The sequence below is a fragment of the Molossus molossus genome, unplaced genomic scaffold (assembly GCF_014108415.1).
Source record: "Molossus molossus isolate mMolMol1 unplaced genomic scaffold, mMolMol1.p scaffold_m16_p_4, whole genome shotgun sequence".
Lineage (NCBI taxonomy): Eukaryota > Metazoa > Chordata > Mammalia > Chiroptera > Molossidae > Molossus > Molossus molossus.
The window spans coordinates 17054823-17067044 of record NW_023425377.1 but is presented as its reverse complement, the minus strand read 5'-3'; the positions used below and the strand labels follow the sequence as shown (position 1 = coordinate 17067044).

General features: G+C 48.3%; 1 protein-coding gene across 1 annotated transcript in view; it reads right to left on the bottom strand.

Annotated features, from left to right (window-relative positions):
* The window catches only part of ADAM19 (ADAM metallopeptidase domain 19), a 76260-nt gene that overhangs the window by 13286 nt on the left and 50752 nt on the right, over nt 1–12222 (bottom strand). The window contains exons 8-13 of the mRNA XM_036282297.1: nt 10717–10788; nt 7348–7514; nt 5218–5302; nt 4456–4595; nt 2629–2806; nt 204–293 (exon numbers count right to left, since the gene is read on the bottom strand). Coding sequence (XP_036138190.1) covers nt 204–293; nt 2629–2806; nt 4456–4595; nt 5218–5302; nt 7348–7514; nt 10717–10788 — 732 coding nt within the window. The remainder of the gene's footprint in view (nt 1–203; nt 294–2628; nt 2807–4455; nt 4596–5217; nt 5303–7347; nt 7515–10716; nt 10789–12222) is intronic.

The window sequence follows — 12222 nt, the reverse complement described above, 5'->3', positions numbered from 1 at the left end:
TCTAAATTATAAATGTACACATTTCCCCCTGAAGGTTACATGTATGCCCACTTCATGTGTGCTCATTATGTGTTCCAGGGGTCCCAGCTCCATGTTTCTGCAATGTTGAGGCCCTCTCAGCCCAAGATGGAGGGTGCGTCCTGTCCACCCTTCCAGAGCAGTCCTGCTAGGTCAGCACCCTGGGCAGGGAAAGGGCCACTCACCTTGCAGCGGTGACAGCAGGAGCCGTGGGCACACTCCGCGCCCTCTCTCAGGGTGCAGTTAGAGGCATTGCAGCAGGGGTTGTCACATTCCTGGGGAGGCAGTGGGAGAGGGCGTGAGCCTCTGGGGCAGCAGGACGGGGAGACAGGAATCTGGGCGGCTCAGGGCCATCCTGCCTCTCCCAGCTCCCCAGCCTGCCCCACAGGTCATGGAGCCCAGCTACCCAGGAGGCCTTTGCCAAAAAGTCACTTTATAGCTTAATCGCTAAGGTAATGTGTATTTATTGTAGGAAAAAAATATATATATATTTATATATGCACACAATCATCAGTAACAACATAACTAAGACCCAACTCCATTCTGACTGTGGATATCTTTCCAGGAATTTTCCTTTACACATATAGAGATATACACTGATTTTCCAATATTGTAGTATCCAAGCTGCTTTCTAACATAACATGCACACATCTTATAATCACGTATTCTTCCAAAACATGATTTTCAGGACAGCATCGCACTATATGAAAATTCTGTGCTTTGTTTTTATCGTCCCCAATAGAAGACCCCGAGGCTCTGTCTTCTGCGCTGCCCCCCTCCCCCGCCCCCCACCCCGGCCTTACTGCCCCACAGACAGAGGCCATCGGGAGCAAGGCATCCGCAGCAACCTTGAACGCAGTCTGTCAGCCCCTGGCCTGCTTCTTCAGATCGCTCAGCACCTGCTGCTCCTCCTCAACCCGCCCAGCCTGGGCCTTCCAGGCCGGACGGTCTCTAAGCTTCCATGTTCTCCTCTCTCCCTTCTGGCCCTACTGGTCCCGATTTGCTGACAGGCAGCAGGAGATTTAAAAGGATGACAAGATGGCCAGTGCCTTCTAACACTCCAAGTACAGTCCCAGGCCTAGCCACAAACATGTCTTGACGATGTGTCACTCTCCATACGCAGGACCATCACAGCCTGCGAGGCAAGGTTATTCCGTTTCACAGACGGGGAGACTGTGGCTCGGACAAGTCCGATGGCCGTTTGAGGCACACACCTGGCAAGTGTCGGAGCAGAATTCAGGCCATGTCTGCCTGGGACCCACCTCCTGCTTCTTAACCATATCACAACCATAACTGTCCAGGTCTAGCATATCGGAGAGACACATGCCACTGCGTGACTAGAGATACCCACCCACCCATCTTCCCTAAGAGAAGGAATAAGAACACTTCCCTTCCGTTCATCTCTCACCATCCTGGGCTCCAGGCAGTCCCGTGTTCCTTCCTTCTAACGCATCATGTCTCTTCCCACCTGGAGGCACAGTTCCTCCCGAGCCGAAATGTGCATTCCCTTCCTGTGCCCCTAGCTCTCCCCGTATACAACATATACTCCTAGCATTTACCATGAATTGTGTTTATATACTTTTGCACCTATCTAGTCAATGTGCGCCCCCCCATTATACTCTATGCTCCACAAGGACAGGGACCACATCTATTTTGCTTATTTACCCGAGTCCTAGCACCCAACATAGCACCCCACACTCAGTAAATATCTGTAGAATCAGCAGCTGCTCCAAATATAAGCCAACCAGCTGACCCCTCTCAAAGGCTGCTCCTCCACCCCATGGGGGGCCCTGTAATAATACAACACCCTCCTTTCTGAAGGGTCTGGGCCAATCGTTCTGAACTCATGGTAGCGGGGGTGGCAGAGCCTTTAACTGGGTCTTGTTTTATTATAAAAGTTACGTGCTGACATTGAAAAAAAAAATCAAATGAAACCATAGAGGTTATAACATCAAATAGTCTTTCCCACATATACAGACCCTAGATCTCACCCCCATAGCTAACTGGTACTCGTGAATTCTCCCCCAAATTGTTTTCATATGTTCAGGTACATGTTTTCATCCTTAAACAGAGATGAAACTACCCGGTTCCGCTTTTTGCAGAGCAACTGGCATCCGTTACAAGTGGCACCGCTCTGCTATGTGCCCACCACAATCGTTCTGAAGATCAGAACAGCTTGCGCCTCCTTCCTCTTAGCAGCCCTTTTCAGGGTTGACCGTGTTCTCGACTTCCTCTTTCAATCATCTCTTCTCCACGCTAAACAGCGTGAGCTTATTATTTTAAGCATCCTCATAAGGCCCAGATTCAAGTTCATATATCCGGCCGCATGGCCTCCAGAACAAACTCGGGGCAGCGGGAAGGCCAAGAAAGCCATCTGTCATTCCACTGGTGCCGACTGTGGTTTCTGGCCAGATCGGACGCTCACAGGAAGAACTCCACCCCGACTTGGACGCAAACAGTGTCAAGCTCAAACTGGGGAGAGTCTTCAGAAATGGTCCAGGGTTAAGGCTTACTCTCCAGGTATTGTTTGTGATATTACAGGAAAAGCACACGACTAAGAGGTTTTTCAATCGCATTCTCTTTGACCTTAGTCCCACCTTGACACCTTACCTCCTCCTCCCCACAGTCACACTCTTCCCCATCTTCCAGGTACCCATTTCCACATCTCTGGCCTCCGTACAGCGTCCTGGTGTCTGGCATGTTTGAGAGACACATTCCGCCGCCGGACTGCAAATACCTGTCCAGTTCCCTCCTGTTGCACCCGTTGAACACTTTGGGGAAAGGATGCCTACAAGAGAATAAGGTGGGAGTTAGTTGGGAGTCTGAGCACCCAGCAGCGAGAAGAGCTAACTGCACCCAGATGAACCCAGACCCCCGGTCATCCCCTACACATACCTTCTGCCCCCTTGGAACAAAACCGATATATTAACTTGTAATTCTTTCTAAGAATTAAGAAATATTAACCACCCCATAACGTTGTTCCCTCCTTCTGCACAGAGGAAGTATCTGAGTATCAGAAGCAGCAATTTCTGCCTAATGCATGAAGGGGTTGCAATACATAAAAGGTTATGAAGGTTACAATAGATGTCTTGAGACTTTGAGCTGAATAAAATACCAGCTAACCCAAACTCTTCCTGAAGCTGATATTACAGATTTGGGGGGGACCAGGACAAAAAGGGCCATGATCATGGATTTAATTTTTTTGTTGGGCCAGTGATCTGATCCCTGTACTAAGGACACAGGCCCTGCTCCAAATTCAACCAGCCAACTCACAAATGCACAGTCTTTACCACACAGGTATGAAAGGTCCCGGGTCCCACTGTTGGGAAAAAGAATTAAACGTCACACATTCCCTGGTAGCAGGTCAGTACTACCATTTGGATCTATACATGAAAAATCATCCTGACCCCAATTCTCTAAACCAACTAAAAGTTAAACACTAGAGGGTTTCTTATCAGGTAGATCACAAGGGATTTGTTACTAAGTGTTAAACCACTAAAATGTATAAGACGCTTAAAACCAAATTGGAGTCGTGATTCATCTTACTCTGCGCTGTTCGTCTACAAATATGCTGTTTAGATCGGGAAAGAGAGAGGTGGGCCTAACCAGGAGCTCACGGGGCAGGAGCATGACCCTTGGAGCTACAGCCTGCATGTCGACATCCTCTTCTGGGTGTCACAGCTGAGAAGGGATGGGAAAGACACTGGCCACTGGGGCTCCCAGGAAGCTGCATTTCCTCCTGGAGACACTGACACACCGTTTCTTTAAGGAGCATAAGCACGAGGTCCCACCGTGATGCCTTCCGAGGGGTGACTCAGGTCCTGGGAGAACCCAATGCTCTCTGCTGAGTGAATCCAGACACTAAAAGTCCTCTGAATAAACTCCAGAATTCTCTTAAGGGCTCTGGTTTAAAAAACCCTCACCACTACGGGCAGAAGCAGCTGCCTGGTCCCTGTTCCTCGTGGTAAACGCGGCCTGTGAATTCCCGGAGGGGTCGCCGTGGGGTGCACGGACGCTCCTCTTTCTTCCCCTTGATCGGAGGCTACAGCAGCGCCTTCCATCAAGCCTGGGAAGTAACCGCACTTGTCCAACCCCCTTGGAGTGCAGGGACTAAGAACTGGGACTGTTATCAACATGGATCCTCATAAAAAACTCGTGAAGAGAAAAAGACACGTGGTCAGGCTAATTTTGCAGCCGAAGACCTAAGACAGAAATTCGGTCTATCTAGGGTTTCAGCAGCACCAAGCCGCCTGCTGGAAACCGAGTGCTCCTTGCACGTGTTCGCTTTCTCTGTCCTCTTCCCATTTCTGTTATCAAAAGGTCACTTCTCCCCAAGGTCTAACAGAGGGTCCCCGGGGCCAGCTCGGAGGGGCACGGGGTCGCATGGCCTTGCGTGCTCGGCCCTCTGCCCCGTCGTCCCCTTTCTGCTCCACTCACCCGGTGGCGGCTGCCATGATGCACCCACCGTCAGCCGCACTGGCTGGGCAACAATCTGCAGAATCGTGGCTCATGCCAAAGTTGTGGCCCATCTCGTGGGCCATGGTGGCAGCCACGCCGATGGAATTCTCAGAGTGGTCCTGCACAGGGAGAGAGTTCAGGTCAAGAAGACGGCTGTCCCCAACCCAACCCTGCCTTTTCTTTGGCCAAGCCTCGCGGCTGGATAAAAACCCGTGTTTTTAACTACATGCGGCACCTGCCGATACAACGGACTGGATGGATGGACAAACAGGTGACAGCAGGCTGCTTGACATCGATTTCACAGGTCAGAAAAGAACAAAGTCATTTAGTAAGCAGTGGCAAAGGGAGGATTTCAGAAGGCAGTAATTTCCTATGACTTCCAAACAGGCTCTTGTTTCATAATGACATACATAACATAAAACCGCGAATAAAAACAAAAATTCATCTCTTATCTTACTATTCCCCTGGTTTGGAATATATGAAAGACCTAGTGATGTATTAATGTGACTACTTCGGATTTTCCCAGCTTGAAAATTGGGGATAAACTACAAGCAATTCACCCCTGGGTGCCTCCATCCTTTATCACTTACTGACTTCATTTTAAACAACTGCTCTTTGTGGTGTCAAAGCTTTTTGTTTTTCTGCAATAATGAGTATCAAGTTATTTTTGATGAATCAGCCTGCTGTGTCGTGAGGCAGTTCCCCGCCGTCTGCAACATCAGCGTCTCAGCTGAGACTCACCATGTTGACTCCTCCAGACTGGTACACGGAGCACATGGCCATGAGGGGGGCCAGGCCGATGGTGATGCCATGGAAGGACACGCCCCTGCAGAAGGGAAGGAGAGAAGGTGACTAGGGAGGGGACTGACAGAGCCCAGGAGCAGGTGGCCATCATGGTGTCCCTTGGCCCCTCTGACACTCGCAGATCATTCCCAAGGGAGAGGTCCTGCTATTACAGGCCAACTGTACGGTTCTCCGGTTGCCACACCTCTGGCTTCCTCTCACCTACTCTCTCACTGCTCTAGAAAAACAGAGTGAAAGGTCACTGTCCCACAATATGCCCACGGCCCCGGCCCCTGGAAGGAAAAGGGCGGGGCTTGCAAAGCTGCATCCCATTCCTGCTTCACAGGAAAAGGCCAGAGGGAGGGGTGGGGGAGAATGGCACAGGGACTGATGCTGAAGTGAATCATGCCCACTTCTGCCAGCTGCCGGGTCCCATGCTGCATCCCTCGCTCTGGGGTGTGTGCATGGGGGATGGGTGGGGGCAATTCAGGGCAGCAGCTGTCAGGGGCCGATGCTTCATCCCTACAGCACTCGGGGGCCAAGGAAACAGATGTGTCTCACGAAGTGCAGCTGGGTGCAAGAATGACCTGTTTCTGCTTTTGTTTTGCAATTGTGACCCTAATCTGCCAACAGCCAAGCTCCATTCCCCCGGTTCATCCAGGCCCCTCTCAGCTGTATAAATCCAGGGCAGGGGCCAAGAAATTACTAAAACCCGGTGTTTCCATGCATGCCACAAACATGTCATTCGTTTAAAGGATCTACGCGGAAACTCATCGTGTGTTGCCTCTGTATCTCCCTGCTGTCTTCTTATCTAGGCCCTGCTGTCTTTGACAGCTGAGACCCTCTGACTTCTTTTGGGATCACTAGCACTTAGCATGGACTCTGAAACATAGTGGGTGCTTAATAAATGTCTGATGAAATCCAGGCAAACTCTTCTTCAGAGAAACAATATGCAAAGGAATATGCAAAATATGTGCAAATACACATGAGGTCCTACTGGTTATTTTGGAAAATTAGACAGTGGCTCTGAGGATGTCCAACTGGAAACCTAGATTCAAGGTCTTGCCCAAAGCAGGATACCAGGCTTCCAAGTTCAAGCCCAAAGTCCTGGTAACCAGACTCTTCCTAGGTGAATGTACTCATTGCCCAGGCTTTTGGTACAGCTATTTCCTGGGGAAGGGGGGGTAATTATTTTTAAAATTAAAAAAAAAAAAAGAAAGAAAGAAATTTTAAATAAGCTCTTGTTTAAAATTTTCTAAATAACTTATAATAACTTTTAAACAGTTCATGACTTAAAAAGGAAACCAAAACGGAAGTGACAAACCACTTAGCAAGGACACTGGAGAATTATATTTTACAACCAATGGGATGGGCCAGGCCTTTTAGAAAGAGTAAACAAAGGTTTACATGATTGTGGAATCAGAAAGGTATTTAGGCAACCGACAAACAATGGTTTTATTATATAAGCGCCTTCTGTTTGAACTGCCTCAGAATACCTTTAAAAGTCAACACAATAAACACCAGATAATCACTCCCAGGGGACTGTCACATGCCTCCCATCAGTGTCTTCTCTTGTTGTCTCTGTGATGGAAGAAACTCCAACAAAACCCTCATCCCCCTCAACATCCCCCTCCCACCAAGTACAGTTCCTACTCGACCTGCTACTTTGACTCTCTAGGGCCGTGACCACAGTGAAGGACAACCCAGGGACCCCCCCCCCCCAACAGGCCTGCTTCGGGAGATTAACTCTGGACTAGAACAAAGCAATGGGATGAAGATGAGCCCGTCAGAAAGTCTGTTTCAAAGCTGCCTGTGACCCAAAACACACCCAAGTGTTTCAGACGCTCAGCTGAGTATGTGTAGGTCTAATTTTCCCCTCTAGATTGCAAATACTTCTTGGGATTGTTATGACTCTTAGGCTTTTTAATATTTCCCAGCACGTGCCAGGTGCAGAGCACATGTCTGGACCAGAGTCAGGGTGGCCTGGTGTAGCCAACACTCGGCATCAGGAATGAGGGGCAGACAGCACGCACACTGTGGGCAGGGGCCCTACAGCCAAGCCAACGCATACGGAAAAAGGCTATTTACGTGATTAACTGTGCATTGTCATGCTTCTTCTGACGCAGCAGCTTGCGCCTCCAACGAAGAAATGACCAGAGGGTAGAGTACGGGTTCTCTGTAACTTCACACATATCCCCGTGAGTCCACACTTCCAAGCCCACGAGAGCAATCCGGATGTTGAAGGATCGGTAAAACTGATCAGTGAAAGAGAAAAGCCACAGCATCATCTTCATCTGTCAGAGCTAGGGAGGAGCTTATAAATCCCAGGTGGTTAAATAGTATCCCACTGTGCGGATATACCCAAGTGTATATGGATATTTTGCTGTAAGATTTCTCCACTCATTTTGGAAGTACCTGTGTGTAAATGATAGATATGCTTCCTTTCAAAAGTTTCCTTCACCATCACTGGAGGTGTTTCGTCAAGGATACTGTAAACAGGCTACAGGCATTAGACTGCGAGGGCCCCAACTAATCATCAGGGTTTTCTGTCCAACCCAAAGATTTGGAAATTCTATAAATGAGACCTGACTCTCGGGATCCTTCAGGCTGTAACATATCTAACTTTTATGATATACTGTATCTTTCATGCCATATACATATAACAGAATGAGAGCTTTCTTTAAAGCTAACTATTAGAAGGCATGAGAGTAAGAAATTCTTTGACTGGCATACCCTAGACCCTACTGAGGCAGTGACTTAAAAACAAAAGTTGCATGTCAATCTAGGTCACATAAGCAAGGAGATACCATTTAATCCAACTTTGAATGACCTTGGGCAGGTACTGCTGGAACTAAAAATAACAATTGGAGCACTTTCCTTGTACTAAGCTCTGAGGCTGAGAGTTAAGTCCTTTGCCCAAAGTCTCAGCAGGAAAAGGGTGGAGCCAGAGTCACAGCCAAAAACGATCAGGTCTCAGAGCCTATGCAAGGCCCCCCACTGCTTCAGTGTGGACACATCCACATCCATCCGAACCACTTGCCTCCAAGAAACTGGGGGAGAAGATGGGCCCCAGATTTAGCAAAACATCAGTTGATCTCAATGGAAATTTTGATTGTTCCTGTTTCGTGCCAGGTCAATCATTACAGAAAATAGAAGTCTGGATTCTAATCTGAACTTGCTTCGCTAGGGGAAGCTTTTTAAGGACTCAAACGTGGCTTTTTTTCACAGTTAAGGAAAAACATTTGGGATGGGGTTCATGATTCAGCAAATGAGTGCAGTTCATTCCAGGTTTTAGTTCAACAACAGTTCAGTTCAAGTAGCTGGGTCAGCAAGCCTGGGAAAGTGGGTCAGCCTTCCAGCAAGGAATGACGAGCGTCAGCTGCTGAGGAGAGAACCAGGGATGCTCCAGAGCGGCCCAGCGAGCCAGGCTGGGCTTCGAGGACGGACTGCGCTTTGCTCACGCTCTCTTCACCTTCCACTCTTCATCAGCACCCTCGGTTCTGTCACCCAGGCCAGCTGGACAGTTCTCAAAGGGGAGACCCAGCCAAGTCTCCCACCTGCCGGCCGATAGAACAATAGATGCCGCTGGGTGATAACAGAGTCTGCCTCCTGTCTCCCCTCCCGGGGAAACAAGCTCAGTGTTTCCCCAGATGTGGAGTGTTTGGGTTGTAGGATCATTCAGATGTTATTGTTGAGTGAGCTGAGGCCTAGAGATGACTGGACTGTGTCCCTGGAGTCCTTCCTTCCAGGAAATGCCAGCGTCTGACTTTCACCCTTGACCACTGACTGAATTTCCAGAGCCATCTCAGGCAGAACAAAAACATACGGCATAGACTTTCCCACCTGATGAGGTCAGAAAACTGCCAAATTGGCTTGTAAATCCCTAGAAAATATTTAAGTTCTCTTCTTTATATTCCAGTGTTTAGGTAAAAAATGATTTCTCCCTTTGACCTGGGATCCCCGCGTCCCTAACAGGCCCAGAGTTAGAGCTTCAGAAGATATGGGAGTGGCCTGAAATGGAACAACAAATGTTATTAGAGTCTCAGAGAACTGTGACCCCAAACATGAAAATCTGCACTTCAAAACTACACGAGGCTAGACTGCCTGTTCTGCTGCATTTTGCACTATAACGAATACAAAAAAAATATTTTAAAACACAGTATTTCCACGTCCCAGTAGCCCTGTTCTAGCAAAATTCAAGAATTTGGCTTCCTAAGAGCGTGTTTAAAGAGCCTGCCCTAGGAAAGTTAACCATCTGCATGGTCTTTCTGAGACAGGAAGTAACTTCAGAAACAGGTCAGCGATGGTGCCAAAACCACCCACTCCCTAACTTTTAAGATTCTGTCCTTGTCCCTTCCTGACCTACCTCCATTCTCTCCTAAGTCAGAGAGCTCCTGGGCCTTGTACCAGAAAGGAACTTAAAGAACCTTCAAGCGTCCTTACGCTGAGCCCCTCTATGTCCTCAGCTCCCTGGAGCCACTGCAGGGATGAAGGGAAGGGGTCAGAGGACAATGCTGAGTCCTCACTCCTGCCTTGGCTTAGAGCGGTCTGTCTCATCTGGCTTTTATATCAGATTGTTTTGTACTGGTCTCAGCCTATTAATTACCAGTGTTATATATGTAGCTGGACCACTCCTGTGGTTCTTATTATGATGGCAAGATTCCCTTCAGCAACAACCATTAGGAAACTGAAAAGATACAGGTTTCTTACTTACCAGACACAGAAATTACACAGCACACCTGGGGCCACACAGCGAGGTGGGGCTGGGGACAGGGGAGGGGGAGGAGAGAGAGAATGGGCCTGGGTTCTGCTTTTATTGGGGTGAAGGGTGAGGACCCAGGTTTTTGAGTACTCTCTTTATTGGTGAATTTAAAACATAGAGTGGGAATTTAAAGCACAGGAAAAGAAAGAAAAAAAAATACCATGTAGCCCAAATGGTCACTTACTGAAATCAACCGAGATCTCGGAAACACAGGCGCCTCCGTGGAGAGAGGCGGCGGCTCTTTGCCTAGTCCCGCGCTGGCAAAGACGGCCCACTTTGAAGTGGGTGCCTCTCTGTAATGAAGGCCTGGCCAGCAAAGCTTAGGCCAGGCACTTGCATTACAAAAAGAAAAATATAAACAATGTCAGGGCTTACTCTGCATGGACAGTGGCATAAATTCATTTTAAAAACGGATTCCACCAGAAAAATAAAAACAATCCAATGCCATCGGTTTGGACCAACCCCTCTATTTTGTAAATTGAAACAATACAAAAAAAAAAAAAAAAATCAAGCCAAAGAAAAGGAGTCACTTGGCTAAGGTCACATAGTTGAGCTTGGTGACGATCACCCGAGCCTCTGTGGCACTGCTCTTCCCTCTCAGACACGGCCAGGCCCTCACATGTCAGCTCAGGTGCCATGTCATCTGTCCTCTGAGGTGCTGGCACCTTTCCCACAAAGTACACACCTGGTCTCACCTTATCAACATAATTGGCGATCTCCATGAGCTTGTGTTTGGTGGCATCCGGGTCTCGTCCATTCTTCTGAAACTAAATGGGGCAAGCAGAACTAGGTGAGACCCCAGGAACTCTCTCAGGACCCCTACCGTGTCCGTGACTGTCTTCCAATTGGTTTTTACTTTCTTCTATCTTCTATGAGCAGCTATTTTTATACCGTTATCTACCCAGGCGCACACACACAGTGTCAGCTCAGGGAAAGCAGAGCCGGGGTCACATCAACCCTGGTGTCCCCAACAGCCAGCTCGGTGCCGAGCAGAGCAGGCAGGGAGTTGTGCAGTGAATCGAATTAGCTTTCTCCAGCCCTTGAAGTCAACCTTGTTCTCCTGTCCTCCAGATTAGGCTTCCCACAAACTCCCATTGGGCCTTAGACGAGGGACCCATCCGATCCCTGCCTCGGTCAGCACCCCAACATGAAGCCACCATCACAGGGACTTTAACAGGTCTCCCTACATGTGATCAATCAGCAGTGGTCAAACTGCTGCTGAATGCCCGGTATCAGCCTAGAAGAGCTTCAACTAAAACAGAGAGAGGGCCGGAAATAGCAATGGCAGATTCTGTATTTAAGGAGTATATAATGAAAATGGACTGAGAAAACACGGACAGGAATAACTGCTGTAGGAAGCCACAGGAATGATACAAAATGGGTACTGCTATCGAGGATCACAAGACCTCGGCTTTGTCTGGCACGCCACTCAGAATTCTGAAGCTGCGTGGGGCTCGGCAGGAAAGCGCTGTGCCCGATTCGAAATGTCTGCCAGGGGTACCAGGGAGAGGACATTTCAGTCTGTGGTCTCACATTTACCCTTCCTGCTTCAAAAGGATAGACCTCTGTCAGCTGCAAGGATGAAGGAACGCTTCACTGTGCAAAGAGAAAATCTGCTACAGTTGACCTAAATTTGTAGGTGATGGGTATGTCCTGTCCACTGTCATTGTTACGTAGAATCTGGGCACCTATCTGATCTACGCAACTATATATGTTACTTCCATTTCAAACCTTCACGCCCCTCCTCCACCCCATCCAGCAAGAATATCCAAACAAAAAGAACGGCCAAGTAAAACTGCCTGGGATATTGGTTGTGACGGGGTGTGTCTCTGCCATGATACAGGAGAGAAAACCATCCCTTCTATTCTTCCACTGCATCTGGACTTTCCCTGGAACTGTCACTCATCAGAACTGTCAATCACCTCACTTTCCCCGCTGCTTTCTAAGAGTTACATTCAGTGTCAGGCATTGTAACTTAAACCTTTCGAAGGTGTTAATCCTGAAGTTTCTCATTACAGAGTCCTCCCGTTTCTAAACTGGCCTCACTGCTCAGAAAGTGAATATTTATTCTATAATCAGAGTCATATTTCATTGCCTTTCAAATGCAGTACTCCTATCTTCGAGCAACTGCCTGAAATCACCACGGTTTAAGGAAGAAGAGTCTCGGCAAACTCCTTGAATGGACACAATGTAACTGTTTT